This window comes from Cibotium barometz, chromosome 39 (genome assembly GCF_041138505.1).
Source record: "Cibotium barometz isolate CiBa-2024 chromosome 39, ASM4113850v1, whole genome shotgun sequence".
Lineage (NCBI taxonomy): Eukaryota > Viridiplantae > Streptophyta > Polypodiopsida > Cyatheales > Cibotiaceae > Cibotium > Cibotium barometz.
In genome coordinates, this window is record NC_141084.1 from 17,377,107 (window position 1) to 17,404,802 (window position 27,696).

Sequence of the window (27,696 nt, forward strand, 5' to 3'; positions counted from 1 at the left end):
ATAGGATTCACCCTATAGCAGCTCGAGTTAAGACGTACGCACAGTGGAATTCCTGTTCGCCCACATCCAGGCATACTTGGAGCGATTGCCCCCAGGACAAATTGCGACTACTCTCCGTCCAAACCAGCCATGAAATCATCGCAAGCTGATGAGAGACCCTCGAACACCTGCAACCTCTTCCCCTAGCCATGCAGATCGTCTCTAGGAACATCCGCGGCCTCGAGGGCGCCCATTGCATGCAGCACAAAAGGAACTTCAACGAGCCCTGTTTGGGGGGGAGTGAGGGGGAGTTGGATGTCCTAATGATTCAGGAACATCACTTGACCGCAGGCACATCTACTCGTTGCCAAACGATGCTTCTGGTTGGGCGCCAGTCACCTCCTAACCCCAGCTTTTGGTCCTCAGGGGAACCAGGGAAGGGTGTGCATTTCTGTTAGCAGTCGGCTCCTTTCATAGGTGGTTTCTTCCGGCACCATCGTCCTAGGCCATGCACAGTGGATTTTTCTTTCCCTTGGGAAGGACCGTGTGGGCCTTCTCAACGTTTACACCCCCAATGGGCCACGTGACAAAGCTGATATATGGATCTTAGCTGGGATCAAGAGCTCTGCCTGGGAGGAGCTTTTTTTTGCACTGAGAGGATAGGATGCACGGCACCTTCCAAGATAGTCTTCTCTTTTCCAGGTCGGATCGCCACGCCAGCACTCTGAACTTGGCCTAGCTAGACAGGTTTTATGTTGATGAGTGGGCATGCAATAGGGGTGGCACACTGGGCATTCTTGCCGGCACCCCTCTCTTGGATCATGTGCCGGTTGTGCTTCGTGTCCATGACCCATGGCAGCAGGATCTCTATGTGCGCCCGTTTCCACGCCATCGTCATTTTCTCTTAAGGCAGCACACTTGCGGGCTACTACCAGCCGGCCAGTAGTGCCACACGCCTCCTCTTTGCTGCAAGCAGGCCGACCTCTGCTGACCTTGACTTCAACCAACGGTCACCCCTCTACTTGTGCCACTTGTCCTCCACGTCAACACCTACAACTCGCCACCATACAACATACAATTTGGGGATTTCTCAAATACATGGTAAAATCATCTAATTGAAGGTGTCTGCATCACAAAAAAATTAGGGCTTTTTTTACTTAGCATGAATTGAAGCCTCTCCAACACTCATAATTTGGGAGTTTTCAAAATCACGGCAAAAATTACCTATTTAACCACTCCAGCACTAATAAAATTTGGGACATTTCAAAAATTGGGCAAAAATAGTTTAATTGAAGTTCCTGTAATCCATAATATTTGGGGCTTTTTGTAAAATTAAACTATTAGCTTCAAATTGAATCATCTGTAACCTACAAATTGGGGTTTCTTTCCCAATTTGACTTTCTTTAGTCAAAATTGAGGGCTCTAGCCTTGCCGTTTTGAGAGTCATGGGCTAAACACCCTAAGCGGCTGTTCCCATGGGCTACATTGACATTATTTTCTGGCGCATACTTACCAAAGGCTTCACCGACAACATCGACAGAAGAGAAGGAGTGTACACACGTGCAACAACTGTGCGGGGAGCATCTCCCAACTAGGGAGATTTACATTTTTTCCCTAAATATTTATGTTTTTATGTGTGTTCAGTCATGGATCCTTTGCCCGAGATGTGCCCTAAAAAAAGATATGTAATAAATGTTCGTTCTATGTGCCTTGTTTTATAAAAGGCTTCACGTTTCCTTTATCCAAGTTAGAAGCCAGGGGAGTGACTAAAGCGTTGGCCTTGCTACCTCGGTTGCATTATGTGATTGAAGGAATATCATGACACGGGAGGTGTGTATGATAAAATACACCTTGTTGTAACTAAGCAATAACTAGGTTAAAATTGTGGCCTACAAAAGAGCAGGAGGTAGTAAAAAGTGTTTTGCGTTAACAATAAGAATAAAGAGGAATTTAGTCAATCTAGCTCACAAAAAATATAGTACTTGCATGCACATGCAAAAGAGGAAGAGATGGTAAAAAGGTGTTTTGCTTTAACAACAAGAATAAAAAGGAATTTTGCCAATCTAGCTCACAAAATATATAGTACATGCATGTGCACACACAAAAAGCATGCACTTCACTCATAGAGGCAAATGTGTACTGCAAGTACCTTGTCCATTTTGCAGCACATTAACAAACTTACCGAGGTTTAAGCTCTGCAACTAGTTCCGCCACAATTTCAGTACCCACAGTTGAAGAATCTAAATCTGGAGGTCCAGAAACCCCGTTAAGAACCCCAAGCGGCCATTCATTTGTAACAAAAGTCAAGGATCTCAGAACCAGAATGGTTGTTTTTGGCATGGTCCCAATCAACAAGTTAGCTAATACAGAATGGTTGTTTTTGGCATGGTCCCAATCAACAAGTTAGCTAATACAGCACAAAGAACTGTTCAAAAAAGATTGTTTTATGGATTCGTGATGTCATGACACTCAATATAACCAATTGGACCAAAAACATTTCTCCATAGAGCCTGAAGAAAAGGATATGAAAGAAATAAATCAACTATTTCGGGTTCGTCTGCAAAAGCTCGGAGTGCATCCACGTCATCCTCATGGTAGGTTCCATTAGATTGAGCCCCTGCAGCATCTTGATAAGTTGAAGCCACATATTTTCCAGCAAGGTATGCCACACGAAGACCTACAAAAACCCACGTCTTTAGGACAGCTGACGTGTGGACGTCCCATAGCCAGCCCAGCTTTTAGTGCTTGCAGTGTTTTTTATAAGACCATTTAACTCTCTCTCTCTCTCTCTCTCTCTCTCTCTCTCTCTCTCTCTCTCTCTCATATCCATGACTTGGTATATCCATGGTACCATTGTGTCGCTTTTGATCTCATAGACCCTCAGGGTCTTTCGTAGACGTTAATATTACTTTCTTTCTTTCTTTTCTCTCATAGAACCTTGGGTTCAAGCATGCTTCAAAAGGAAATTTGTACGAATACCTCAGAGTTACTTGTATGGATCCGCGCTTTTGCATGACCATGGCCGCCACTGATCGACTAGCAAGAGGTCATGCCTCCCTAGTGTATCTAGAGAGACAATGTTTCCAAGCCCACTTCCAGGAGCCTCGTACAAAATGTCGGCTTTTTGACACTTTGGTACGCCCAGCAGATATGTATGGTGCAGTTTTTGGGGACGAAGGCTAGGTAAAGCTACTTGAAAGAGCATAGAGATGCTACAAGTGATGATGTTATCACGCATGAGCCATCAGTGACATAAGGTTGTCCTAGCAAAGTTTGGGGTAGCCACCACTGGTCATAGACGCCCTCTTTTGGACCATCACCTATATCCAGTATGTATATACAGCTGATAGGAATCGCCTCCCGAGGCTAGCACTAGAGTCTTCTATGCAGTTACAAAGGGAGAGGGAGCGGGTTAGGCTGGCTGGACTAGCCTCCTTCTCAACAGCACCATCATTATCATTGTCCTCGACAGCATGGTACTCCGAGGTAGATGAGTGGTTTGATGCACATGGCCTCCAAATGGATCGTCTCCCCCAGATCCTCTTGGATTTACTAGGGCTTCACATCATCGAACAAGGGTGTCTCCTTCCCCGAAGCTTGGCATGAAATCCCAGTTTTACAGAGACCATTTCTTGGGAGTTTCAGGGGATGGTCCCAAATGATACCTCACAAGAGGATCAGATATGCAGAGTATGCACCACATGACAGAGATGAGGCACATTGCATGCTTAGCTGCCCAGCCTATTATGAGATACAGGGGAGATTCCATTGCCTCTTCCGAGGGGTTTGGTCCACATATGGTGCTCAGAGATGCCTCAGCATGTACTTGCTTGGGCTCAGATGTCATAGAGATATAGTACTGAGACAGCATAATGAGAGGCAGACCTGACATGATACTTCTCAGAGGGAACTTACAGATTTCTTTAGTCTACATGCATCCACATCAGAGCCCACCACCCACACTCGCGGTTCGACCCTGCGTCCAAGAGAGGTCATATGCTGATATCACATGTATATACACTCGTGTAGTTATTTTTCATGTTCTTTCAGTTACTTTTCCTGGTCAGTATACACATGGTATCACTGTATCACTAACAGTCTCATCGACACTTAAGGTCTTTTGTAGTTATTTTTCATGTTCTTTCAGTTACTTTTCCTGGTCAGTATACACATGGTATCACTGTATCACTAACAGTCTCATCGACACTTGGGGTCTTTTGTAGTTATTTTTTATTTTCTTTCGGTTACTTTTCCTTGTCAGTATACACACTGTATCACTAACGGTCTCACTGACACTTAATATATCTTTCTTTCTTTCTCTCTCATACACACACACATTGCAAGTCGTGACGTTTTCACGGATGATTCAAAAGTAAGCCTCCAGTGTCCCCTCCATTATTCTTGCAGAGTTTGGAGTACCCCCCTTGGTAGTTGATGCCCTCTTCCAGAGACAGTGACCTTTATATATTACATCTATACCTTGGATAGAGACAGGCTCACTCGGCTGGCACTAGAGTCGTCTAGGCGACTAGCCAAGACAGGACAAGTTAGGGTTTGGTTACACATTGGTTCCTCACACATGGGCTTCATACGGATCATATGCCCCCATTACACTACAGTTTGGATGCACCACTATGACCTCTCATGCACCAGGACATTAACGGACTTATCCAAGCCGACCTTTTCAGACTGAAGACCCATGTCACATGGCTGGATCCACTCCAGCTTCCTACAAAGATGCAGTTTTACCAGGATCACGTTATGAAGCTTACAGAGGATGGCTTCATTCAGAAGCGTGGCTATCTTTATACACAGATGCCACATGCAATGAGGATTGTGATCAGCCAGATCAGAGTCTAATCACATCGCCTGAGGGTGGAGACTGGACAAGCACAAGGCATTAACAGAGAGAACAGGATCTGCGGATTCTGCTCGCTAGAGGTCGAGACAGAGAAGCACTATCTTTTCAGATGCGCACCATACTATTGAGTTACGAGGGAGGCTTCAATGCCTCTTCAGGGAGGGATTCGGGTCACTGTCTCAAGTCATTGATTTCCCAAACCAGCGACGCCTAGGACTCTACCTGATTGAGTTGTGCCACCACACAAATCCACCATGCAAAGAGGCACAGTGGCAGACCCTTAGATAGTGCATGTGCCACAGGTGCCATCCCACCTCTTGGGCATCTCCAAAAACAGTGATCCAAAGCGACCTAGATGCCCTAGACCCACTGGTACAAGGAGATGCTCTCCCTAACAGCTTCAGATCTGACAGATCCTCCACAGATACAGGTGTGCCCCTGCACAGGCAGTGGATGTGGAGAGTCTCTATACAGTCGTAGATGTCAAGGACATAGTACCCGGAAACGACCATTTCGTAGCCAAAAATTGTGGAAACTCTGTTTCTATTCCCCTGTTTTCTCTATTAGCTTATGATCTATCGCAATGTCTCTCCTCATTTCTCTGGACTTTTTTCATCATTTCTATTCACATCTTTCATATAATGTTCAAAGACATGCCATTTCCAATTCCTAGTTTCAAGCTGTTTCCACTGCCAATACATCATCTGTCTCCATTGCATGCAACTATGGTTAAGGACCCACTTTGATCCTCACATTGAAACATTGCAGAATTGTAGGAGTGGCACGTACAGGGTTCTTGTTTCTTCTCTCAGCTGTCGTCGTGTTTTTTTTAATCATGTTTTTCCATGATTCTGTCACTTCATCGACACATTGTAACACTTTTGGTCTCATAGACCCTTTGGTCTTTTGTAGACGTGAATAGAACTCTCTCTCTCTCTCTCTCTCTCTCTCTCTCTCTCTCTCTCTCTCCATTAAAATTGCATCTTTAGAATGTCATTGACATCACTTCCTTTCAGTTCCCTACCATATATAATCATTCAGACTAATGCATGGCCAAAACGTGGAAACTTTGAAATATCTCACCTTTAAGATAAAAAATGTTACTGCCCTCGAGCCAATAAAGATTTTTGCAGATAGAAACCCCCTCCATTGTGAGTCCAGCATTTGCCACCTTTGATTTTGCAGATGATAACACCATCCTAGCAGCCTCCCCATAGTCACCTATAAAGTAAGTGGGCAAAGGAATTTCCTGCTTACCCTCGACAAACTCCATGACTTCAGCAATGTCCTTTGCATCATCTGGGAAAAATTGTCCCACGCATAGTAAAGCATCAAATGGGCCATTTGCCTTGCTGACCTGATGCAACACAATGAATACAAATTACCATTATTCAATATAAGGACTAAAAGCCACACTAAACAAATCGAGTCTTCAAAACAGAATGAAGATAATGGTGGATTCACATTAACATGCTTGCCATAAGAGGGTGAACATATGATTTCAATTTCTTTACCCTTGCCCAATATATCTAATTTATCCTTGCTTACATACATCCTTTCCATGAAAAGAACACAAACAGAATTTGGCATAGAAAAAGAGTTTTTGAAAGACAAATTTGTTGCTTCATTAATGGAAGTGTTTGGCTCTTCTTGTTCAATGGCAACAAATCCCTGAGTTTTGAAACCACGGGTATCTTGTCTTTGACCGGTGGGACATGGTATTATCCATGTCAGGTGCTTTGTATCTGACAATTTTGTAATGAAGTAACCATTTTGCTACAGCCATGAAACATGTGATGCTTGGGACTTTTTTTGAGCACCGTTTTAGGCATTCTGCAAATGCTTTATGGTCAAAGGCATGCTATACTTAAGGCAGACAAGGCTGTAAAAACAGTATGGATAGCATGTATGTTTGCAGGAATGTCCACTATGTGTAAGCAGGTATCTTGCAAGGATAAGCAAACAGTTGTCAGCCTTCTATCATCAAACTAAACTTCAGCCTAGTATGCCAGCTGTGGAAACTCTCCCCATTGAATTTTTCAATGAACATGAAGCCATTATATGCTACGAAATTGAGAAGGTCTTAATAGAGGAATGTATCGGAAGCGGCCATCTCTGATATACACACAACCTTCGAGCAGCACACCCTTGCTGATGTTGCTGTAAGCAATGAGCTGGTGGAGTCGATGTCCAGATGAACAGCTGATGACGTGGCCTTTAGTAACATTATTGAAACCTTTGATAATGATACACTGCTAATGAAGTTGCCGTTTGTTGAAGTTGCCGAACTGAAGATGGGTGAAAGCGTCAAACTGAAGATGGGTGAAGGCGGGCAGCGTTGGCTGGGCAGCTCATGGCAGCACTTACTGGGCGCGTGCCCCGGGGTGGCGGCTACAAGCGGCTAGTACTGGCCGGGCAGTGGCTGCAACAGGAAGAACCTCACTCTGATATCAAATGATGAAATAAGCTAGGGTTAGTGTGTTGGAGGAGAATGACTCAAGCACAAGAGCTTGCAGCCAAGGAAGTGCAGAGGAGATAGATAAGAGTGAGAGAGAGAGAGAACTCACACAATGCTCAAGAATATCTTGATGTCTTATTGAGGCTCAAGGGAGACCTCGTATTTATAGAGATACAAGGGTAAAGTTAGGGTTAGGTCTAATATGGGCGGGCGCCCAACTTATGGGGCGCCCGGCGGACCAAATACAAAGAATGCCGTTACAAAGCCCAAATGGGGGCCAAATGTACAAGTAAATATATGGCCGCGAAGCTCTCGAAAAGAGCTACGCGATGATCAAGGTCCGGAGGCGAAACTGGGACTTTATACCCAACAACCTCCCACTTAAAGGGCCAGTGAAGCTCCTCTAAGTGAAGCTATGTAACTCCCACCCGCTGTAGACACATATCAAGCTGTGCTTTTGGCAAACTTTTGGTGAGAGCATCTGCAGGGTTCTCATGAGTGCCAATCTTGACCAAACTGACCAAACCATCATCTAGCACCTGTCTGATGAAGTGGTACCGTACATCAATGTGTTTGGTACGAGCATGAAACATGGCATTCTTAGCCAAGTATATGGCACTCTGGCTATCACAACCAAGGACCGGAGCCCTCTCTGGCAATCCAAACTTTGTGACAAGGCGTGCTAACCAAATGGCCTCCTTAGAAGCCTCTGTGAGTGACGGAGATGTACTCGGCCTCAGTAGTAGAAAGTGCTACTATTCTCTGGAGTCTAGAGCACCAAGAAACAGCACCACCTGCAAGAGTATAGATGTACCCACTAGTAGACTTGCGGGTATCAGAATCACCTGCCATGTCTGAATCACAATAACCCTGCACCTCAAGTGGACCTTTACCATACATAAGGCATTTCTTCTGTGTCCCCTTCAAGTACCTCAAAATAGACTTTATAGCATCCCAATGTGCTTTGCCCGGGTTGGACATAAAACGACTGACTACTCCCACTGAATGAGCAATGTCTGGCCGTGTAGCAACCATAGCATACATAAGAGATCCACAAGCAGAAGCATAAGGGATCCCACGCATAGTACTGGCTGCATCATCATCTTTTGGGCAATCATCCTTGGATAGTTTAACATAGGGCTGCAATGGAGCACCCAAAGGCTTAGAATCAGCCATGTTAAATCTATCAAGGACTTTCTGGATATACTTCTCCTGCGAGAGGAAAAGCAACTTCTGTGCTCTGTCCCGTCTAATCCGAAGACCCAAAATATGTTCAGCTGAACCCAAGTCCTTCATAGCAAAGGCTGACTTCAGCTGGTCCTTAAGAGCTTCCAAAACGCTCTTATTCTTCCCGGCAAGGAGCATGTCATCAACATACAGCACAAGTATCACTGGGCTGCCATCTGCATCAGTTTTAGTATACAAGCAATGATCTGCATGGCTACGATTAAACTTCTGGTTAAGCATGAAAGCATCAAACTTTTTGTACCACTGCCTCGGGGCTTGTTTCAGCCCATAGAGACTACGCTTCAGCTTACAAACCAGATGTTCTTTGCCAGGAATGACAAAGCCTTCAGGCTGCTTCATATACAGCTCTTCATCTAAATCACCATGTAAGAAAGCTGTCTTTACATCCATCTGATACAGTTCTAAATCCAAAACAGCAGTGAGAGCAAACAAAACACGAAGGGTGGTCATTTTGACCACAGGAGAGAAGACCTCCTGAAAATCAATCCCTTCCTTCTGAGCATAGCCCTTAGCAACAAGGCGGGCTTTATACTTAGGCTGGCCGTCAACTGTCTTGACTTTGTACACCCACTTGTTAGGAATAGCCTTCCTTCCTTTGGGCAACTCAACCAAGTCCCAAGTGTCATTTGCATGTAGAGACTTAATCTCCTCCTGCATAGCATGCTCCCACTTGTTTCGGAGTTCACAAGACTTAGCCTCTTTGAAAGTAAGAGGCTCACCCTCATCTGTAAGCAAAACATGTTGCAAAGAGGGATCAAAACGCTGAGGTTCCCTCCGAAAACGAGTAGACCTCCGTACTCATTGGCTGGTTGGGGGTCAATATCGGGAGGAATCATAATTTCAGCATCAAAAGGCTGCGGGTTTTCACGAACAGCCTGATTTTCAGCATATAGGGGTTGCTGCCCTACACCTCCAGGCATAGTTGTTTCTCGTACGCGTACGAACCTATTCGTACGTACGAGTCGTACGGTACGATACCGTACGAATTCGTACGATATCGTACGGTACGAGTTAGGTTTTTTTTTTTTTTTTTTTCCCCCCAAGAAATTTTTTTTTCCTTGAAAAAAAAAATTCCAAATGCTTAAAAAAAATAGAAACCCTGCTTTACGAAGATCCCAAATGCTCGCAATACTTCGCAACTTTCGTGTCCACTCAGTATTCCATATGGGGTTGTGGAGAGACCTAAAAAATCTGGCGAGGTAGACTGGTAGTGTACACTGGATTGGTAGGATGAGAGAATCTTGCTACATCACTTGGGGATCCCTGGTATAGGTAGGCTAGACAATTAGATTCTCAAGTTATGCACAAGGGAGAACATTTGGACATGGCCATTTTGATCTAGAGAGGAGTCCCTAAACTTATCACCCTAGATGCACTCCTCGTATTTGTGCAAGGACGGTCCCTTAGTCATAAACGCTACACTGGGAGACCTTTGGTATTGCATTACCCATCCAGGTTCTTTTTTGGAGACAATCGGGAGATCCAACCGGGAGAGACACATATCCATGTACTGGTTTCTCAAGCACTGTAGACTCCTCCCCTCCCAACCTTCCCTCACATTCAAGCTTGAAGCTCCATAGCTTGTAAGTGTAAAAAATAAAAACCGTATTTTATCGTACCGTATCCCAAAATTTCATATCGTACCGAATATTCCCGTACGGTATCGTACCGTACGGTATCGTATTTTCGTATCGTGACAACTATGCCTCCAGGAGCATGAAGCGGCTGTCCAACCTCTTCTGGCTCAAATATCACGGACTGATTATGTTCAGCCCTTTGTGAAGCATCCTGGGGCTCATTTTCAGCATCAATGGGTGGCTGCCCTTGCTGAAATTTGACCTTTTTCTGATCACCATGAGAGGCACAAACATTACGGAGCAGCTTTGCCTCATAAAATACAACATCCCGGCTGTGAACCACTTTGTTGGTTGATGGCAACCACACACGGTAGCCCATCTCACCTTCATCACCGTAGCCAACGAAGGTGCCCTTCTCGGACTTAGCATCAAGCTTGTTCCGGTCTTCTTTGCGGATATGCACATATGCATCACAACCAAAGATGCGTAAGTGGTCATATGAGGACGGTTTGCCAGACCAAACCTCCTCAGGGATTCCACCTTTCAAAGCTGTGTGTGGAGATCGATTGCAAACATGAACTGCAGTTTTCAAGGCTTCTCCCCAAAAATCCTGAGAGAGATTAGCTGTGGACAGCATGCATCGAACTCTTTCACACAGTGTACGATTATACCTTTCAGCCACACCATTTGAAGAGGGGCTATAGGGGGGTGTAAGTTCCCTCTTAATGACATTATCATCACAAAATTTCTGAAATTTAGTACTAACAAACTCACCCCCATTGTCAGTGCGTAAGCATTTAATCTTCACTCCAGTTTGAGTATGAACAAATGCATAAAACTTTTGAAATGCAATTTACAAAGTGATCCATACTTTTCGTGAGTGATCATCCACAAAAGACACAAAGTACTTTGAACCACCTTTAGATTTAATGGGCATGCTGCACACATCAGAGTGGACCAAGTCCAACTTTTCAGCCTTGCGAGAGGCACGAGAGGAGTAAGAACTCCTATTCTGTTTCCCATACAAGCAATCATTACAAAAATCAAGCTTGCTTCCTTTTGCATCAAACTTGTTCAAGGAGGACAAAATGGAGAGACCCTTTTGGCTCATGTGGCCAAGTCTCTTATGCCAAAGCTCCATGTGGGAGCGTACCTCTGCAAAAGCAATAAACTTACCAGACAAAGCCTGACCATGAAGGCTATATAATGTTCCTTTCTTGCATCCTTTTGTAATCAGCCTTGTGCAATTGGTCAATTTCCATGTGCCATTTCCAAATATGGCCGTGTATCCCAAGGCATCAAGCTGGCCCACAGACAGGAGACTGGTTTTCAAACCAGGCACATACCTCACATTTGGCAGCACAAACTCACTACCATCCTGCAAAGTCAAATTCACGGTGCCCATGCCTTCAATATTGCAAGCATGATCATTCCCCAAGAACACCTTTCCTCGGGAGCCTGCAGTGAAAGTTGCAAAACACTCCTTGATAGGAGTTACATGAAAAGAGGCACCCGTGTCAATAATCCAAGTCTGTGAAAGCACATCAGATTCATACATCAAGGCATCAATAACATCTGGTTCTGTGACATGCAAGTTATGAATATCAAGAGCATTAGCAGAAAAAACACATAGCACATCATCTGAGACAGACAGTTCCTCTATGACAACACCAGAGGCCACATTGGCCTTGCTCTTGTCCTTTTCGAACTCTTCTGCTTTGCTGGAATTACTCCCTTTTTCCTTCTTTTTGTCATTTGAATGACTGGTTTTCTTCTTCCGGTCTTGCTCCATCTTGTAAAACTTGCAATCTGGCTTCTTGTGGCCTTTACGACCACACTGATAGCATGTAACATCAGACTGCTGGCCCTTGCTCTTGCTTCTACCCTTTGAATTGGTAGTAGTATTTCCCCGCTTGGTCGTCCTCCCTCGTGAGACATTTGCAGAACCGCTAGTCTCTGAGGTCTTCTTCCGGATATCTTCATTGAGAATAGCACCCCTGACTCCATCAAAAGTTAGGTTGGGATTTGTCCCAAGTGACACCACAAGTGTCTCCCAAGAGTCAGGCAAAGTAGTGAGCAAAAAGATAGCTTTCAACTTATCATCAAAAGCAGGCAATCCAGAATCCTGCATCTGATTAAGCACCCCTGTGAAAGCAGTAATATGCTCTACTGCATTCTTAGAATCATCAAGTTGCATATTCATGAGTTTCCTGATGAGATGTACCTGGTTCACTGGCGTGGTGATCTCATAGGTGCTTCTCAGCTTCTCCCAGACGGCATAGGCTGTTGTCAGCCCTTTGAGGTCAACAAGAACCTCATCAGCAACAGCCATATGGAGATAGGCAACGGTCTTTCTGTTCACGACTCCCCATTCATCATCTGTCATAGCAGCGGGTTTGAACTGCTCAAGTGCAATATCACATTCCCGCAGATAGAGGATATTCTGAATCCTCACCTTCCAAAGATCAAACCCAGTGCCTGCAAACTTCTTAATCTCTAGTAGACCCTTAAGATCACTTGTAGACGCCATGACTTATCAAACTGACACTTCAGAAGTAAGCAATAGCAAGATGTTATGTACCAGATACGGGTTGACAGTAGGATGCTCGTAGATTGATGAAACAACTTCAAGTGAAGAAGACGGCGGAAGAGAATCACCGGATGTCGATGTAAACTCGAGGGGCAGCCGGAGATACTGCAAAAGAGGACCGGGGCAGCTCTATATTGATGCTGAAGTGAATCCGGGGCAGTATGTTGCTGTCTTTGGGGCTGCTGGCAGCAGCGTTGGCTGCTGCTGATGGCAGCCGTACAGGAGGCAGCCGTACAGAAGGGAGAGGAAAAACAGCAAACGCTGCTGATTGCAGCAGCACAGCAGCAGAAACGCAGCAAAGGGGGCAGCAGGGGAGAGGAAAACGCAGCAGAAGGGCAGCGTAGAGTGGAGCAGAAAACGTAGGAGAGGGGAAGAGCAAGAAAAACGCAAAACAGGCTCCTGCGTTTTAAAAAAAAAACAGAGCAGCACTCTGAAAGAAAAAAAACGCACCAAATTGATGATAGAAGGGAGGTGTTTGACGCGAAAAACGCAGACAATCCCGTAGTCAAGTGGTGGAAGACACCTCTAACTCCATAGCTTCTGCATACAGCTTCCCTCCATAGCTCTGATACCAGTTGTTGGAGGAGAATGACTCAAACACAAGAGCTTGCAGCCAAGGAAGTGCAGAGGAGATAGAGAAGAGTGAGAGAGAGAGAGAAATCACACAATGCTCAAGAATATCTTGATGTCTTATTGAGGCTCAAGGGAGACCTCGTATTTATAGAGATACAAGGGTAAAGTTAGGGTCTAATATGGGCGGGCGCCCAACTTATGGGGCGCCCGGCGGACCAAATACAAAGAAAGCCGTTACAAGGCCCAAATGGGGGCCAAATGTACAAGTAAATATATGGCCGCGAAGCTCTCGAAAAGAGCTACGCGATGATCAAGGTCCGGAGGCGAAACTGGGACTTTATACCCAACATAGTGTTGGTAGGTACAGTGCTCAGCTGTGGTGGCTGAAAGATCTTCATGTCATATGTGTGTGCGCAAAAGGATAGAGAAAGAAAGAAAGAAAGAAAGTTGTATTAACGTCTACAAAAGGCGAAAATGACCTATGAGACCAAAAGGTTACATCATGTCCATGAAGATAGAGAGAGAGATAGAGAGAGAACAATGCTCTTAAAGAGAGTATTTGCACGACTAAATGATGTGATAGTTGCTTCATTGGTTCAATGAAGTACAAGTACCTTTATAGGTTACAAAGGTTCACCTCCTGACATCATTGCTTGTGTCATAGCACAGACAAATATCCAGATATTATTCTTACCCCCCTAGGAGGTGGTTCACACACTACCACACTCATAAGAGTGGGTTCACACACAGGTAACACCTTGATTCCCAACAGTGTGGTCTTCCACCACACCTGGGGCAATGGAGCAGTGGCCCTCTCTTTCCCTCTCAATGTCGCTCCACACAGCAAATGGGACTACGAGTCCGCCTCCGCCACAATCCACTCTCATGCAGTCTCCCTTGCTCGGCACCCGGGAGATAGCCGTCTTGTCGACATCGTTGTGAGAATCTGTGAATATGAAGTGGAAGCAAATAGAGATCACACAAGAGAGAGTAGACAGCCAAGAGAGATCCAACACTCGAGCCAAGAACTGAAAAGTATTGAGTGATTTATGAATGAACAATGTCCATGCTCATATACATATTTGTAGAGCTTGTCAGCCTGTAGGACTGGAGGACAAATGTCCAAAACTGATAAAAATGCCCAAAATAGCCTTAAAAATATGGGAAAAATCCCTGATGGCATCAGATAAGTATCTGAATAAAAAGGGGCATAAAATGGAGTAAAAGAGAGCTGGAGATGACATGTCCAACACCTCCTCTCAGCTCCAGCACGGGGGTCCGACTCCCATATGGGTAAGGACCTGATCAATAGTATCTCGAAGAAGAGGTTTGGTGAAGAGATCAGCAAAGTAGTCCTAAGAAGAACAATACTCTAGTGTAATGATGCCATCAGCGACCAACTCACGAACGAAGTGAAAGTGGACCTCAATATGTTTAGTCCTGCCATGGAAGGATGAAGTTAGAGCCAATGCCAAGGCGCTCTGGCTATCCGTAAGAATACGGATCAGAGAATCCAAGAGTACATCAAGATTTCTCAACATCTGGGAACAACCATAACAGCTCACAACAAGTATCCAAATAAGCAAGTAGAAGATAATGAAACTGTATTCTGCTTCTTGGATCTCCAGGAAATAAGACCGAAACCAAGAGTGAAGAATTAACCAGAAAAGGATCGTCGAGTATCCTGATCACCCTACCCAATCAGCATTAGAGTATCCAATACGCTCAGTGCCTCCTCTGAAAGAGAGACCATAGTCCAAGGTACCGGATAAGTATCGGAGAACCCTCAAAGTGGCCTACCAATGAGAATGTTGAAGAGCGGAAGAAAACTGATTGAGAACACTGACATTGTAAGAAATGTCGGGCCTGGTGTAAGTCAAATAAATAAGAGAACCAACAAGCCTTCGGTACCCTGTACTATCCTCAAAGAGGGGAGAGGGATCATTACGGGAGAGCTTGGAGTTAGGATCCATTGGACAAGAAATTGGATGGCACTCAGTCATCCCAAATGTCTCCAGGAGCTACTGCAAATTTCTGTACTGGCTAAGAAACACTCTGTCACATGCACTCTGCACTATAGTGCATGGTGACAAAATGGCTCATCATCATTAGTGTAACATTGTACAGTATTAGAACCCTTTAGGATTGATATTTGTCGTACGTCGTGACCCCATTGTAATCCTCAGTCCATGATATGTCAGGCACGAGCTACGTAGGTCATTCCTCAGCCATAGTAAGTAAGTCAGTTAAAGTCCCTAAACCCACTTGGAGAGAATCATTCGTGCATATAGATGTCATAGAAGTAGAGTTTGCATTAGAACATGTGTGCATTTCTACATAGCATTCATCCCATATGCATGTAGGCCATCTAGACCATTGCAGAAGTATCAGATCTTTATCTGGTAATTTTTCCATATTTCATAGTATTTTTTTTTTATCATTTTTCAGCATTTAAATACCATCATTAACAATTTATCTCATCATATCCAGTCGTGTAGCTTTAGGGATCCAATTGGCCAGCCCTTCCTTTTTTTTTCCCGGGAAAAAGATCCTTCAATTAGTTAAAGAAAAACAGCCGCAAAAGGCTAAGTACAACCACGACAGGCTAAATACAGCCTCACCTCATATTAGGGTGGGAGACAAATGATCAAAGGGAAAGAGATGCTTCTCCTCCGGTTGGCCGCTCTATGAGGAGAAGGCTATCTCATAGAGGGGGAAGGGGGGGAAAACAACCATTCAGGTAGTTTGTAATGCCAAATGGGGTCACCGCCTCTATCCGTGAGGAAAGGGCCAAGCCTCCAAAGTCTCAAGAAGGCTTCCCGCCACTTCCGCATGTGGTCAAAACCTCCCTGCGGCTTCTCCCACTGACCGCAAAGGGTGTGAATGATGTCGAGCCATATGCTCCTAATGGTCTCAGCCGGCGGAGTGTGGGTGTCCTCAATGGCCTCGCCACATCTAGCACGTCACATGTGCCTAGGCGGCTATGCTACTACGAGTCTCCCATCGCTGGCATGAGCCTGGTCGCCAGACACCTGCCGGTGGGGCTGTGACTAGTGCTACAGCAATACGATGGTGGGAGACCTGAAGGGCAAGTCCTCCCTCGTCCTCCTCGTACGTCCTGACCACTCTAGCCTCGGTGGCCCAAGCAACAGTACCCCAAGTGATGATCCGGGTCGATGCCCTATCCATAGCGAACTTGCACAGAATCCGCTGCCAAATCTGCTGAGCCTTCAAGCAATCCCAAAGGCAATGTCGCTAAGACTCCTGGGGGTGGCCGCACCTCGAGCAAGCTGCTAACCGACCTCCGACTACCAACCAAGTACCAACTGCCAGACTCGTGTGCTGTCAGCCAAAGGAAGAGAGTGATCTCCTCGGCCGAAAGCTGTCCCAAAGCCTCTTCCAGAAATCTGAAAGGAAGCGCTGTGATAGGCCCTAAGACTGCCAGTGTGCTGCTGCTGTTGCTGGTGTGCCATCTATCTCGGGCATCTGGATCTGTGGCCGAGCCACGCTGTATATGCAAAGAAAGGGGCATCCAAAGTCTCCACCCGATATGTGGGATCATGCCAAGTCCACTCTCCAGCATCCCACTGCAACCACGTGAGAGGTCGGCACTCCCAAACCCTCACCCTCTGCAAGGTGCAACCTCTGAAATCCTCCAAGGGGTGCTCTGATCTCTCTAATTTGCCATGTAATCAAACAGAAAAAGTGAGTAGACCATTGTCCTCATCTGCTCCATGGACCGCCACAAGGATATCGTGTCTAGTGAACATGCCTAGCTACATTGGGGGGGTCAGCTCTGGAATAGGAGTCAACCACTCCTGAGGAATAGCTGAGTCAATGTCGATGCTAAGCCTGTCTCTACCCCGGATCCCTGTCATGCCTCTCTCCTGCTCCTCCTGAGGTAATTGCCTGTGTGCAATCCAATCTCCAAGAGACCTAGCTGGTCTCATGCTCAAGGCGCCCCAGGAGATGTGCAGTCGGTCCCCCAGCATGTGGCCACTGGGTAAACGGATTAAGGGGTTCCAGATCAAAGGCTGCTGAAGTTGCTCCTCTAAGGCCACTAAAACAATCTGTCTGAGGGCTGGCCTAAGATGAGCCCAAGCACAAAGTAGACTGGCTGCGAATTTGTCCTCAAAGGCTGGACTGAAACCACGAGCTCGCATCTTTGTGAAGATCCATCTAGTACTCTGTGGCCACGGGCCAAAAGGCTCGGAGTGCGGGCTGAAATCCGGGCCAAGACAAAATCCTTCCAAGGCTCACCACCGGGTAGGAGTCCTCTGACAATCAACTTGCTTAGCAGGGCACGGCTCTGTATAGCTGGATCAATGAGGCCAAGCCCCCCCCTGCTACCTGGCTGAATGATCACTCTTCATGCCACCTTGGCCCTGGATGGCCTCCCATCACTTCCAGCCCACAAGAAGTTCCCGAGAAAAGGCCCAACACGAGGTGATGTACCACATGGTGGCAAGCAGTACCTAGTTCGCCACCACCACTCTGCCACCTAGGGATAGCCTCGCCAAGCTCCAGTATAAAAGCTTCTTTCGTCTACTCAAAAGAAGCGGAGCGAGCTGCTACTCGGGAGAGATATCAATGCCAACTTGGCAACCGAGGTATCGGACTGGAGTGCCCCTCGGGATCCACTGGATAGCCTCAACTGGTCGCTAAGTCAGGGTGGGTGTTGAGCCTACCCAAAAACCACACGACTTGTACCAATTGATCTATGTTCCTAAAGCACTGCAAAAAATCTCTATCGCCTCCGCGAATCTCTGGGGATTCCCAAATCTCCAGCAAGGTGGGTTGCTGTGTCATCTGCAAACTCTGAGTCCAGTAGCTCCTCCTACGTGCGGAGGGGAAGGCGCAATCCCTGAAGTCCAGTCTCCTAGGCCAAAGGACAGCCCTGTCGAACCAAGCGGGAAAGGGGGAATCTGTCGCTTCAAGCTCCCTAAATGAGAACCTGGCTATGGGATGCTGAATAAAGTCTTGAGACTCCACGAATCCACTCCATGGGGAATCCCATCCGGCTCATAGTGCCCTCCAAAAAGCTCCAATCCACCCTGTCATAAGCTTTCTCAAAGTCTAGGAGTAGCACAATGAGGTCCTGTTGTCGCATCCTAGCCGAAGCTGTCGCCTCCCAGAAGGTAAAGATGTTGATCCTGAACAAAACCAACCTGAGTGTCGTGGATCAAATCTGGGAGAGAAGGGTGAAGTCACCTGCTGATGGTCTTTGGCCAAAATCTTATAGGCCATCCCTAGAAGGGTGATGGGTCTCCACTGTCGGATCTCCAATCTATCACCACCCTCCTTGGGAATCAAATGTATCAAGCCCTCTGTGAGCCTCTCTGGCATGGCCCCTATGAGCATAATCTCATTGAAGGCAGCACGAAGGCCACCTTCCATGAGGTCCCAATGTCGAAGAAAGAAAGAAACAAGAAGCCCATCCGCCCCCGGGCATTTGCCCCTGGGTAATGCCTTCACCGCCTCTGCTAGCTCCTCTGAAGTGAAAGGGGTCAATAAGAAAGACCAAAGGGAGGGGGGAACCACCTCCCTCGTGTGCCTCCAACCTCTCTCGCGCACATCCATTACCTGGGGGGATAATGGGGCACCAATGAGAAGAGATCGGAAGAAAACCGTGCAATGGCCCTCACATGCGGGGGATCAGAAACAATAGCTCCATCCTGGCCACGTAGCCTACGAATACCGTCTCTCCTGTGTGGGCCGGCTTTCTCAAAGAAGTCTCCAGTAACTCTGTCACCGGCCTGAGTCCAGAATGAAGCCCTGCCATGGTATCTATACTCCACCCTCCTCTCCTCAATGGACCGAATCTCCATGCAGGCGGTAGCGATTTGACTCTCAATCCACGGGCTGTCTAGAGAACTCTCCTGAAGACGCTGTAAAGAGGCTAGGCCCCTCCTCAGACTCCTCTCCTGCTCCCGAAATCCCTCCAATCTACTCTAGGCTGCCTCCTGTAAGAAAATACTAATCTCCCCAAGGCCATCATCCAAAGTGCACGCTGGAGAGCTTGAGGAAAAATCCAGTCCCGCCCATATCTGCTCAATCTGGCTACAAGTCTCGGGGTCCTGAATAAGGCTGTCTGGAAACCTGGAGCTCGCATGTCTGTCGTGCCTCCATGGGTTCTCTAGGGACAGAATAACTGGGGTATGATCTGAAAATGTAGTGCCTGCCAGAATACCAACCATGCCTCCACGGTTGCAAGCCCACTCGTCAACATAAAACCAGTCCAGTCGAGAGAGGTTGGGGTCAGTGCTCCGCCTATCCGATCGAGAGAAGCCAAGACTCCCAGGGCTACGCCCAAACTCTGGGAGATGCCAAGGGTCATGTCCCCTAAGAATCAGTATCATCTCCTCCCATACAGAGTACTCCGCGCCTGAGACTGTGGCCATTCCGCCTCCAAGTCTATCCGCTATTGCCTCTATCATGTTTAAGTCACCGCCCATGCACCAAAAATCAGCCTGGGGCAGGGCCTATCGGACAGTGCTCCAAAAGATAGCTCTACCTGCACCCGCATTTGGGGCATAAATGTTGAGGAAGCCAACGCTATCCTCTCCAATCAAAATGGCAACCCACTGAGCACATCCTCAAACCATGACTCTTGATCCTGTCACAGACGGCAAAAGCTGCTCACTAACAGATAGAGACACTCCTCCATGCGTCCCTGAAGGGCCGAAGCATGGAGACCAAAAGGTATGACTCCTACCTGGTAGAATCTTCCCGCAGCGCCGGGTACACCCCTCAGTAAGATGGTGCTCCTGGAGGAAGAGAATGTCGATAGGTCCCCCCACCATAGCTCGCTGCAGCTCTCCTCTAAGGATGCCTCGTCCCTAAAAGCACTGAGGCCCCCCTAAGCCCTGAATGTTCCATGAGACAATCCTCATATCAATCTCTGTGTGAGGCGGAACTGCCCTCCACTTGAAGAGTCTTGGACACGGGAACAGTCACAATCTGTCCTGGTGCGAAGTCGCGCCAAGTGGGCGTGGATCTTGCCCTCCATGTACTACCACTCAGCCTGAGCGCGAGAGTATGCATACTCCGTGCTCCATCGATCACAATGGAGATAACTGTAAGAAGAGGGGAGAGGTACTTCGAGAGAGGTATGCATGAACACAAAAAGTAGCACCTCTAGGCTAGAGGTCACCATCTCCCCTCCCTGGTCTCTATGGGCTGATCCACCAAGCTCCATCCTGGCCAGAGGCCATAAATGAGTAAGAACGTTGGTGATGCGAAGATCCTGCAGATGATGTGATAGCTCAACTGCCTAATCCTGAATGGTAGCGGTCACCGACTCTGGATCCCACTCTATCTCGGGGGCTCCGCTCAAGGAGAAAGAGAAGATCATCACACCATTCTCTGGCGTAGAGGGTCTAGAGTGGTGGAAGACCACACATACCCGAATAGGGGCTACGGTCTTCTCGAACCTGTTTGTCCCTTCCGTCGGAAGACACCGGAAGAAACTATAATCCACAGGCTGCCCCAAGATCCTGGGGGGCCCGCCTAGAGACTCAGGTGGGAGAGCCCTCACTGATGAGGCCGCAATGGTCATCTCCACCGGGTCTGAGAAACAATGAATCAGGCGACGAACGGAACTCGCCGGTTGTCTCCTCTATGGATCAGGGGCTGCAAGGGGCCGACGGGAATGCTATGGAGAGCCGCGGGGGGGGAGGGGGGGGGGATGATGGTAGGCACGGAGTAAGAGGAAGGGGAAAATGGAGCGACTGCGGGTATAATCGGCAGCGAGGGTGGGGGACAGGGAGGAGGAGGCGGAGGGGGAACGGAAAGGCGGAGAGGCTGGAGAGCGATGCTGCTGAGAGGTATCCATTGGAGAGGAAGGCTGCTGGGGAAGGCTCGACGAAGAGAGGGTGGGGTCAACCTGCCCCAAGGCACTGAGGTCCAGAGGAGAAGTCGCAACAAGGAATCAGCCGCCACATCGTGGGGGGGAACCCTCTCCGTGACTGGAGGGGCCCGCTTTCTATGGGCGGGTGCTGTGATGATAAGTGCTCAAAACAGTTCTCTAACAGAACCGAATCCTCCTTCATGCTGCTAGCCTCGCGCGCACGGCGTCGACGCTCAGCTCTGGTGCTCAGCCACGGCGATTGAGGCGGGGGCCAACCGTCCGCCACTCTCCGACTGATGGGTCATCCGGTCGGAACCTGGTGCTCTGCGGCCAGGGAACTTGCTCCTCCCTCGGCCCCTTGGTGAGGATCTGAGTGGGAAGTAGGAGGGGGAACCACCGAGGGCGCTCTCCTAGTTTGACGCCGAGGGCAAGCTCTGGCCAGATGGCCCATCTGTCTGCAAATGAAGCATTGGCCGGGGAGGCCAGAATACTCTACGTGCTACTCTATGGGATCTGGAGGCGGGGTTCTCGGCCATGGGTATGCAAGCTTTGCCCGTACCGGCGAACGGGTGGCACCGACAAAGTGCGAGCCCACCTCTTGCATGAGAGTGGGCATGAGGTGAGGTTTTGCACGAATGTCACGCCCGAGAAGAGACGGGAACTTCTTGACAAGCTTAGCGTCTACGAGGCGGTCGAAGCGACAAGAAGGACACCACGAGTGGCCGTGGATCCCGCGACGATGGGTAGAGGAACTCAAGCCTCTACAATGGAGTCATGTGGTGGATCGGGATCATGCACACCATCAAGTTCACCATCAAGTCGGAATGTTACTCCATCCACGACGCCGGCACCCTCCATCTCCACGGCCTCTCAACCATTACGTGGCCCACGACGACAATCTACACTTGGGGAGAATTGGAACCCCAAGTTGAAGGAGGAGGTGGATATGGCGGTGGCCCGCTTCTTCTTCCACGACCACATTGCCTTTCAAACGGCTAGGTAAGTGCAATCAATCATTGCCAATTCATCATTCATGTTTTCTTCATCCTAGTCCCCTTCTCATTAGTAAATTACTTTCTTGAATAGGTCGGAATACTTCAAGGTCATGGTTAAGAAGATTGGGGAGTATGGCTCAACCTATACGCCCCCCTCATCCGAGAGCTTGCGCACTACGGAGAAGCGCATTGTAGAGCAAGCGGCCGACAACACAAAGCGGCAATGGGAGAGGAACGGAGTCTCCCTCATTGTGGATGGATGGAGTGACACCCGCAAGAGGAGTATTCACGGCGTGGTTGCATATTCCCGTGGAGAGATGTACTTCATCTCATCTCATGATGCATCCGGCACTGGGAAGAGCGCAGATGTGCTTGCGGCGGAGTGGGCTACCACCATGGAGATCGTTGGCCCCGAGCATGTAGTGGGCTTTGTTGCGGATGGGGAGCCTTCCAATAGGGCAGCGGGAGCTATTCTCCAAGGTATGTATGGACATGTCACGGTGTCCTTTTGTATGGCTCATTGCCTAAACAACTTCCTCAAGGACATCGGGGCATTACCATGGATCAGCTTGCTCATTGAGGAGGCCAACACCATGGTCTCCTTTGTCCTCAACCACCAAAGACTTCGGTATGAGTTCAACAAGAGGTCCTGTCTCTCTCTCCTCAAATATTCCGACACCCGGTTTGCCTACAACTTTCTCATGTTGGACCGGTTGAAGGATTGTAGCGGTGCTTTGAGGGGGCTTTTCCTTAGCGATGAGTTTGTCGCCATGCAAGAGTCCCATACAAACACTGGCCAAGAGTATAGGCTACGGGCGGATGACGCCTCTTGGTGGGAGCGTGTGAAGACCACAGATGCTATGGTGAGGCCCATAGTCCACCTATTGAGGATTGTAGACGCTATGCAACCATGCATAGGCAAGGTCTACGAGCCTCGAGGCCATGGATCGCATGATAGAGAAGTTGAAAGACTTCGTGCCTGACGAAGACAGATACGAGGAGATCCATGCCTTGTGTCTAGGAAGGTGGAATTCCTACTACTCTCCATTGCATGCAACAGCTTATGTGGTGGACCCAAAATTCCAAGGCAACAAGCAGGAGAGCGACCGGGAGGCTCCTATGGCTGTCATGATGCACAGGTTGACCGCTCAAAAGTTGGTGCTGCTCTATGGTGGGAGGACTTTGGTTCGGATGGACCGGAGCTGCAACAGCTTGCCATCCGCATACTTAGCCAGGCCGTCAGCTCCTCTTGCTTGGAGCAACTTTGGAGTACCTACAGCCACATTGCCTCTAGGAAGAGGAACCGACTCGGGGTAGAGCGTGCCAATGACCTTGTCTTCGTCAGCGCGAACTTGCGAATGCTTTGCACGAGCGTGACCAAGAAGGCAGATTCCTTCACCGAGTGGGAGATGAGTCAACAAGAAGAGAAACAAGAGGATGAGGTGCAGGAGCAGCATGCCAGTGAGGATGAGACTGAGGATGAGCTTGATGCTTCTTTGGCACAAGCAACCCATGACCATGAGGCGAGCACTTCACGTGGATGATCATTCATGGATCATGATTCAAATTTCATGGGCCTTACTACTTAGCTCTAGCCTCTAGAGTCTAGCCTCTAGTCTTCAGCACTTTTTTGTCATTGACTCATTTGAGTCCGTCCATGTATTCTGCCTCCTTAAGGCTTAGTCCCGAGTCCGTCCATGTATTCTGCGTCCTTAAGGCTTAGTCCTAACTCTTGAGTCATGACTCATTTTGTATCTACTTAATTAATAATATGACTCAAAAGCTTACCATTTTAGTGTAGATTTGTGCTCATTTTGATGTACTTCCAAAGAAAAATAAGTGTAGAGTAGAAAATTTTTTGTATCTACTTAATTAATAATATGACTCAAAAGCTTACCATTTTAGTGTAAATTTGTGCTCATTTTGATGTACTTCCAAAGTAGAATAAGTGTAGAGTAGAAATTTTTTTATAAAAAAAAGTATTTTTTGAGTGCCGTTCCCGCCCCCGTCCTTGTTCCCTACTTATGGCCGTCCCCCGTCCCGTCCCTGTCCCCGTCCCCCGTCCCTTGTGACTATGAATGCAGTACTGACTTCGGTGAGGCCCCACAGATACGGATGGATGGGATCCCAGGTGCCCTTGCTAGAGCCGGGGCAACGGGGGAGGGGGGGGGGGGTGGGGGGGGGGGGGGGGGACTCCATCACTCTCCCGATGGCACCACCAATCACCGGGAGAAAAGGAAGGTACTCCTTCCTAAGGCCTAGGAAGCAAACTATCACTGGGAAGCCCAAAAAGCCAGCCAATGGGTCAGACGCAAGATCGAACTGTGCTGCCACCAAGCAAAGAGGGCATGCGCCATTCACAGTGCAAGGGGGCTCAACTGCATGACTCGGTCTGACGTCGATGGCGAGTCAAACTCCACCTAGTAGTGTCCGCGTCCCAAAGGGTGGATATCGGTAATCTTTGCAGGTTCGCCAATGGGGCTGGCCTGAAAAAGAAACCTAAGCTGTCCGCACGGGGCTACCAACAATTTTGCAAACGAGGGTGGAGGCCTCAAGTGAGGCAACAATCGTCGCAAGAACCTGAAGATCAATTCATTCGTGGATTAGATCCTAACATCCGGTTCACAGTTCGCAACTTTGAACCCAGCACATATGACCGAGCTTTGACTCTCGCTCAAAATGAAGAAATGAGAATGAATGGAGGCAAGCCTAAACAACCGCAGTCTAGTACCAAATCCCAACCGGGGAAAGGTACTCCGTCTTCTAAAGACGCTAAGACAGACAACAGTCCTAGCTCTAGTTCAGAGGGTAAGGAACCCAAGCCTAAGAAAACCCCCGAGGGAAAGACTAAAGCAGGCATCACTGGAGGATATCTTCCTCCCAAGGAGTAAAGGAAGTACCAGTCAGACAACATATGTTTTTTGTCATACCATTGGGCATAGTAAGAAGGATTGTCAAAAATGGCAAGCGGAGCAAGCCTCCAAACAGCCTTCTACCACAGTTGCCGCAATATTCCCCGCTCCTCCAAACCCGCCTGCTACCACCAATGCGATTCAGATCTTACCTTCTATGCATCCCATGCCATCCGTGGTGCTTGATGCTAAGCAGGAGGGTGAGGCTACAACCACACAGAAAAGCCTGATCTGAGCTTATGGCTCTACCAAGGGCCGCCAGTTCATAATCCTTTTGACATGGGCAGTTCTGAGGACGCCATCTCTCCCCAGTTGGCTACCAGCATGAGCTGTACCTTAGTGCCCTATCATTTGGAGGCGGACGGGTTTACACCTGGTCTCCACACCCATATATCTCAACAGACAACAGTTTTCTTTTCAAGTTCAAAAGGCCTCATTCCAACGAGATTTCATTCTCTTCTCTTTTGGGGTGTGACATGATCTTAGAAATCCAATGGTTTCGTCAGTATAAACCTATTCCCAATTGGGAGCAAGACACCTTTATTATCTCTAAAGGTTTTCCCGAGCCTGTCATGATTTGGGGAGATAGGAGCATTCTTGAAATTCCTATGATTTCTCATCCCCAGGCCCGACAAGCTATCCTCAAGGGAGCAGAAGGAGCATTGATTTATGCTCAGACAGCTTCTATCTCATCGATAACCCCTGTCTCGTCTTCTTCTTCAGTCCCTCAAGTCGTAGATCTCCGTTCTCATTCAGACATTTTTAAGGATAATCTCCCACCCAGTATCCCACCCTCTCGTCCTGAGGATCATCATATTGATTTGGTCCCTAGGGTAGAACCTCCTAGCAAGTTTCCCTATCGTCTTTCCAAGACTTTCAAGGGCAAGCTAGAATAGCAGTCAGAACTCAAACATTTGAAACCTGTTCCTTATGGCCGCTTTTTCGCAGTCAACACAGACCACCAAGCACTTAAGTGGCTCCAGACGATGCCAAGTGCCCAGTGGAGTGATCGGCACACTAGATGGAGTCATCTCTTCCACCAGTTTGGAGGACTGAAAAAGTACATCCCTGATAAGCATTACCAAATGGCCAATGCTCTTAGTAGAAAGACCCGCATCCAGACCATTCAAGAGTCTACCATTCTCAACATCTCTGGAAAAGACTTGGATAGCATAGAAGATCAGTATGTCGATTCCGCAGAGTTTGGTACTCAACCCAGTTTGGCCTTCAATTTTGAGCCTAGCCATTATTCAGTTCACAGACATGCAAATAAATCTAGACGAGATATCCACTTCAAGGAAGGGGATCGGATCTATTTGCACATCATGAAACAGAGATTAAAACAAGTGGGCAAACGCTATCCCAAGCTTTCTTTTCGTAGTTTTGGACCTTTTCCTATAGTTAAAAAGATAACTGATGTAAGAAAGGCAGACTTGACATCCATTTGCTAAACCAGCCAGTGCTCATGAGCAGAAAGAGCAAGAACTGTCCGGATGGTGGTGTATCTCACTATAGGAGCAAAAGTTTCCTAATAATCCACACCCTCAATCTGAGAGTACCCCTTCGCAACCAATCTGGCTTTGTGTTTGTCCAAAGATCCATCAGCATGAAACTTGGTCTTAAAGACCCACTTGATCCCAGTGACATGTCAATGCAGAGGCCGGTCTACAAGCTCCCATGTACAATTCCTCTCAATGGAATCAATCTCGCACTCCGAAAGAGCAAGAGCCTCTTTAGCTGTAGTAGGCTCATATGACTGTATCATTGTACTCATCAGAGCGAGGTTACAAGAATGACGAAGCTGTCGTAATCTCCGTGCCCGCGTCAAAGATTGTGCTAAAGAATCAGCCAGCTGATGAAGTTCCATATCGGAGAGATGAGAATCACGAACAGTGGTTTCCAACCATTGTGGAATCTTGGAGGCAATCCTCCATTGTTACCCAGGAGCAGGAGGAGGAGAAGCCGTGGAAGAAGGAAGTGGGGGTGGAGAGGCAAGGGGTAAAGAAGATGATGGTGGAGAAGCTGGTGGTGTAATTGGGGTGGTCGAGGAAGGAGGAGAGACCTCGATGGTAAGCTCAGGATGAGAGCGAGAATCATCTGATGAGGGTTCAACAAAGTGAACATTGCAAGAAATCACAAAGGATCGTGACTCCGGATCCCATAATCTATAAGCTTTGGAATGAGAGCTATATCCAAGGAATTTGCACTTCCTGGACTTGGATCAAATTTGGATATGTAAGAAACAAGGATATCAACATAAGCATCACAACCAAAAACCCTGAAATGAGAGACAGAAGGTTTTTGTCCAATAAAAGCCTCCTCTGGAGAAACCGCCTTTGTAGGAGAATAGTTGATGATGTAAACAACAGTGCTCACAACTTCTCCCTAGAAAGAGAGAGGACGATCAGAAGAAGAAAGCATGGTAAAGCCCATCTCCTGAACAGTTTTGATCTTGCGTTCAACCACACCATTCTGCTGAGGAGTGTGAGGTGTGGAAAATTGACGGCTTATACCTTTCTGTGGGCAAAAATTATGGAAGGCTTTGGAGATGAATTCTCCTCCATTGTCAGAGCGGACTTGTTGAATCTTCTGTGTGGTCACAGTCTTGACCAAAGTCACCCACTCTTGGAAGCGGGAAAAAGCTTGAGATTTTT

The 27,696-nt window shown here is 47.6% G+C and overlaps 1 protein-coding gene across 1 annotated transcript in view; it reads right to left on the bottom strand.

Annotated features, from left to right (window-relative positions):
- The window catches only part of LOC147615804 (CwfJ-like family protein / zinc finger (CCCH-type) family protein), a 65,351-nt gene that overhangs the window by 22,147 nt on the left and 15,508 nt on the right, over positions 1-27,696 (bottom strand). The window contains exons 2-4 of the mRNA XM_086778412.1: positions 5,924-6,197; positions 2,505-2,656; positions 2,162-2,271 (exon numbers count right to left, since the gene is read on the bottom strand). Coding sequence (XP_086634538.1) covers positions 2,162-2,271; positions 2,505-2,656; positions 5,924-6,197 — 536 coding nt within the window. The remainder of the gene's footprint in view (positions 1-2,161; positions 2,272-2,504; positions 2,657-5,923; positions 6,198-27,696) is intronic.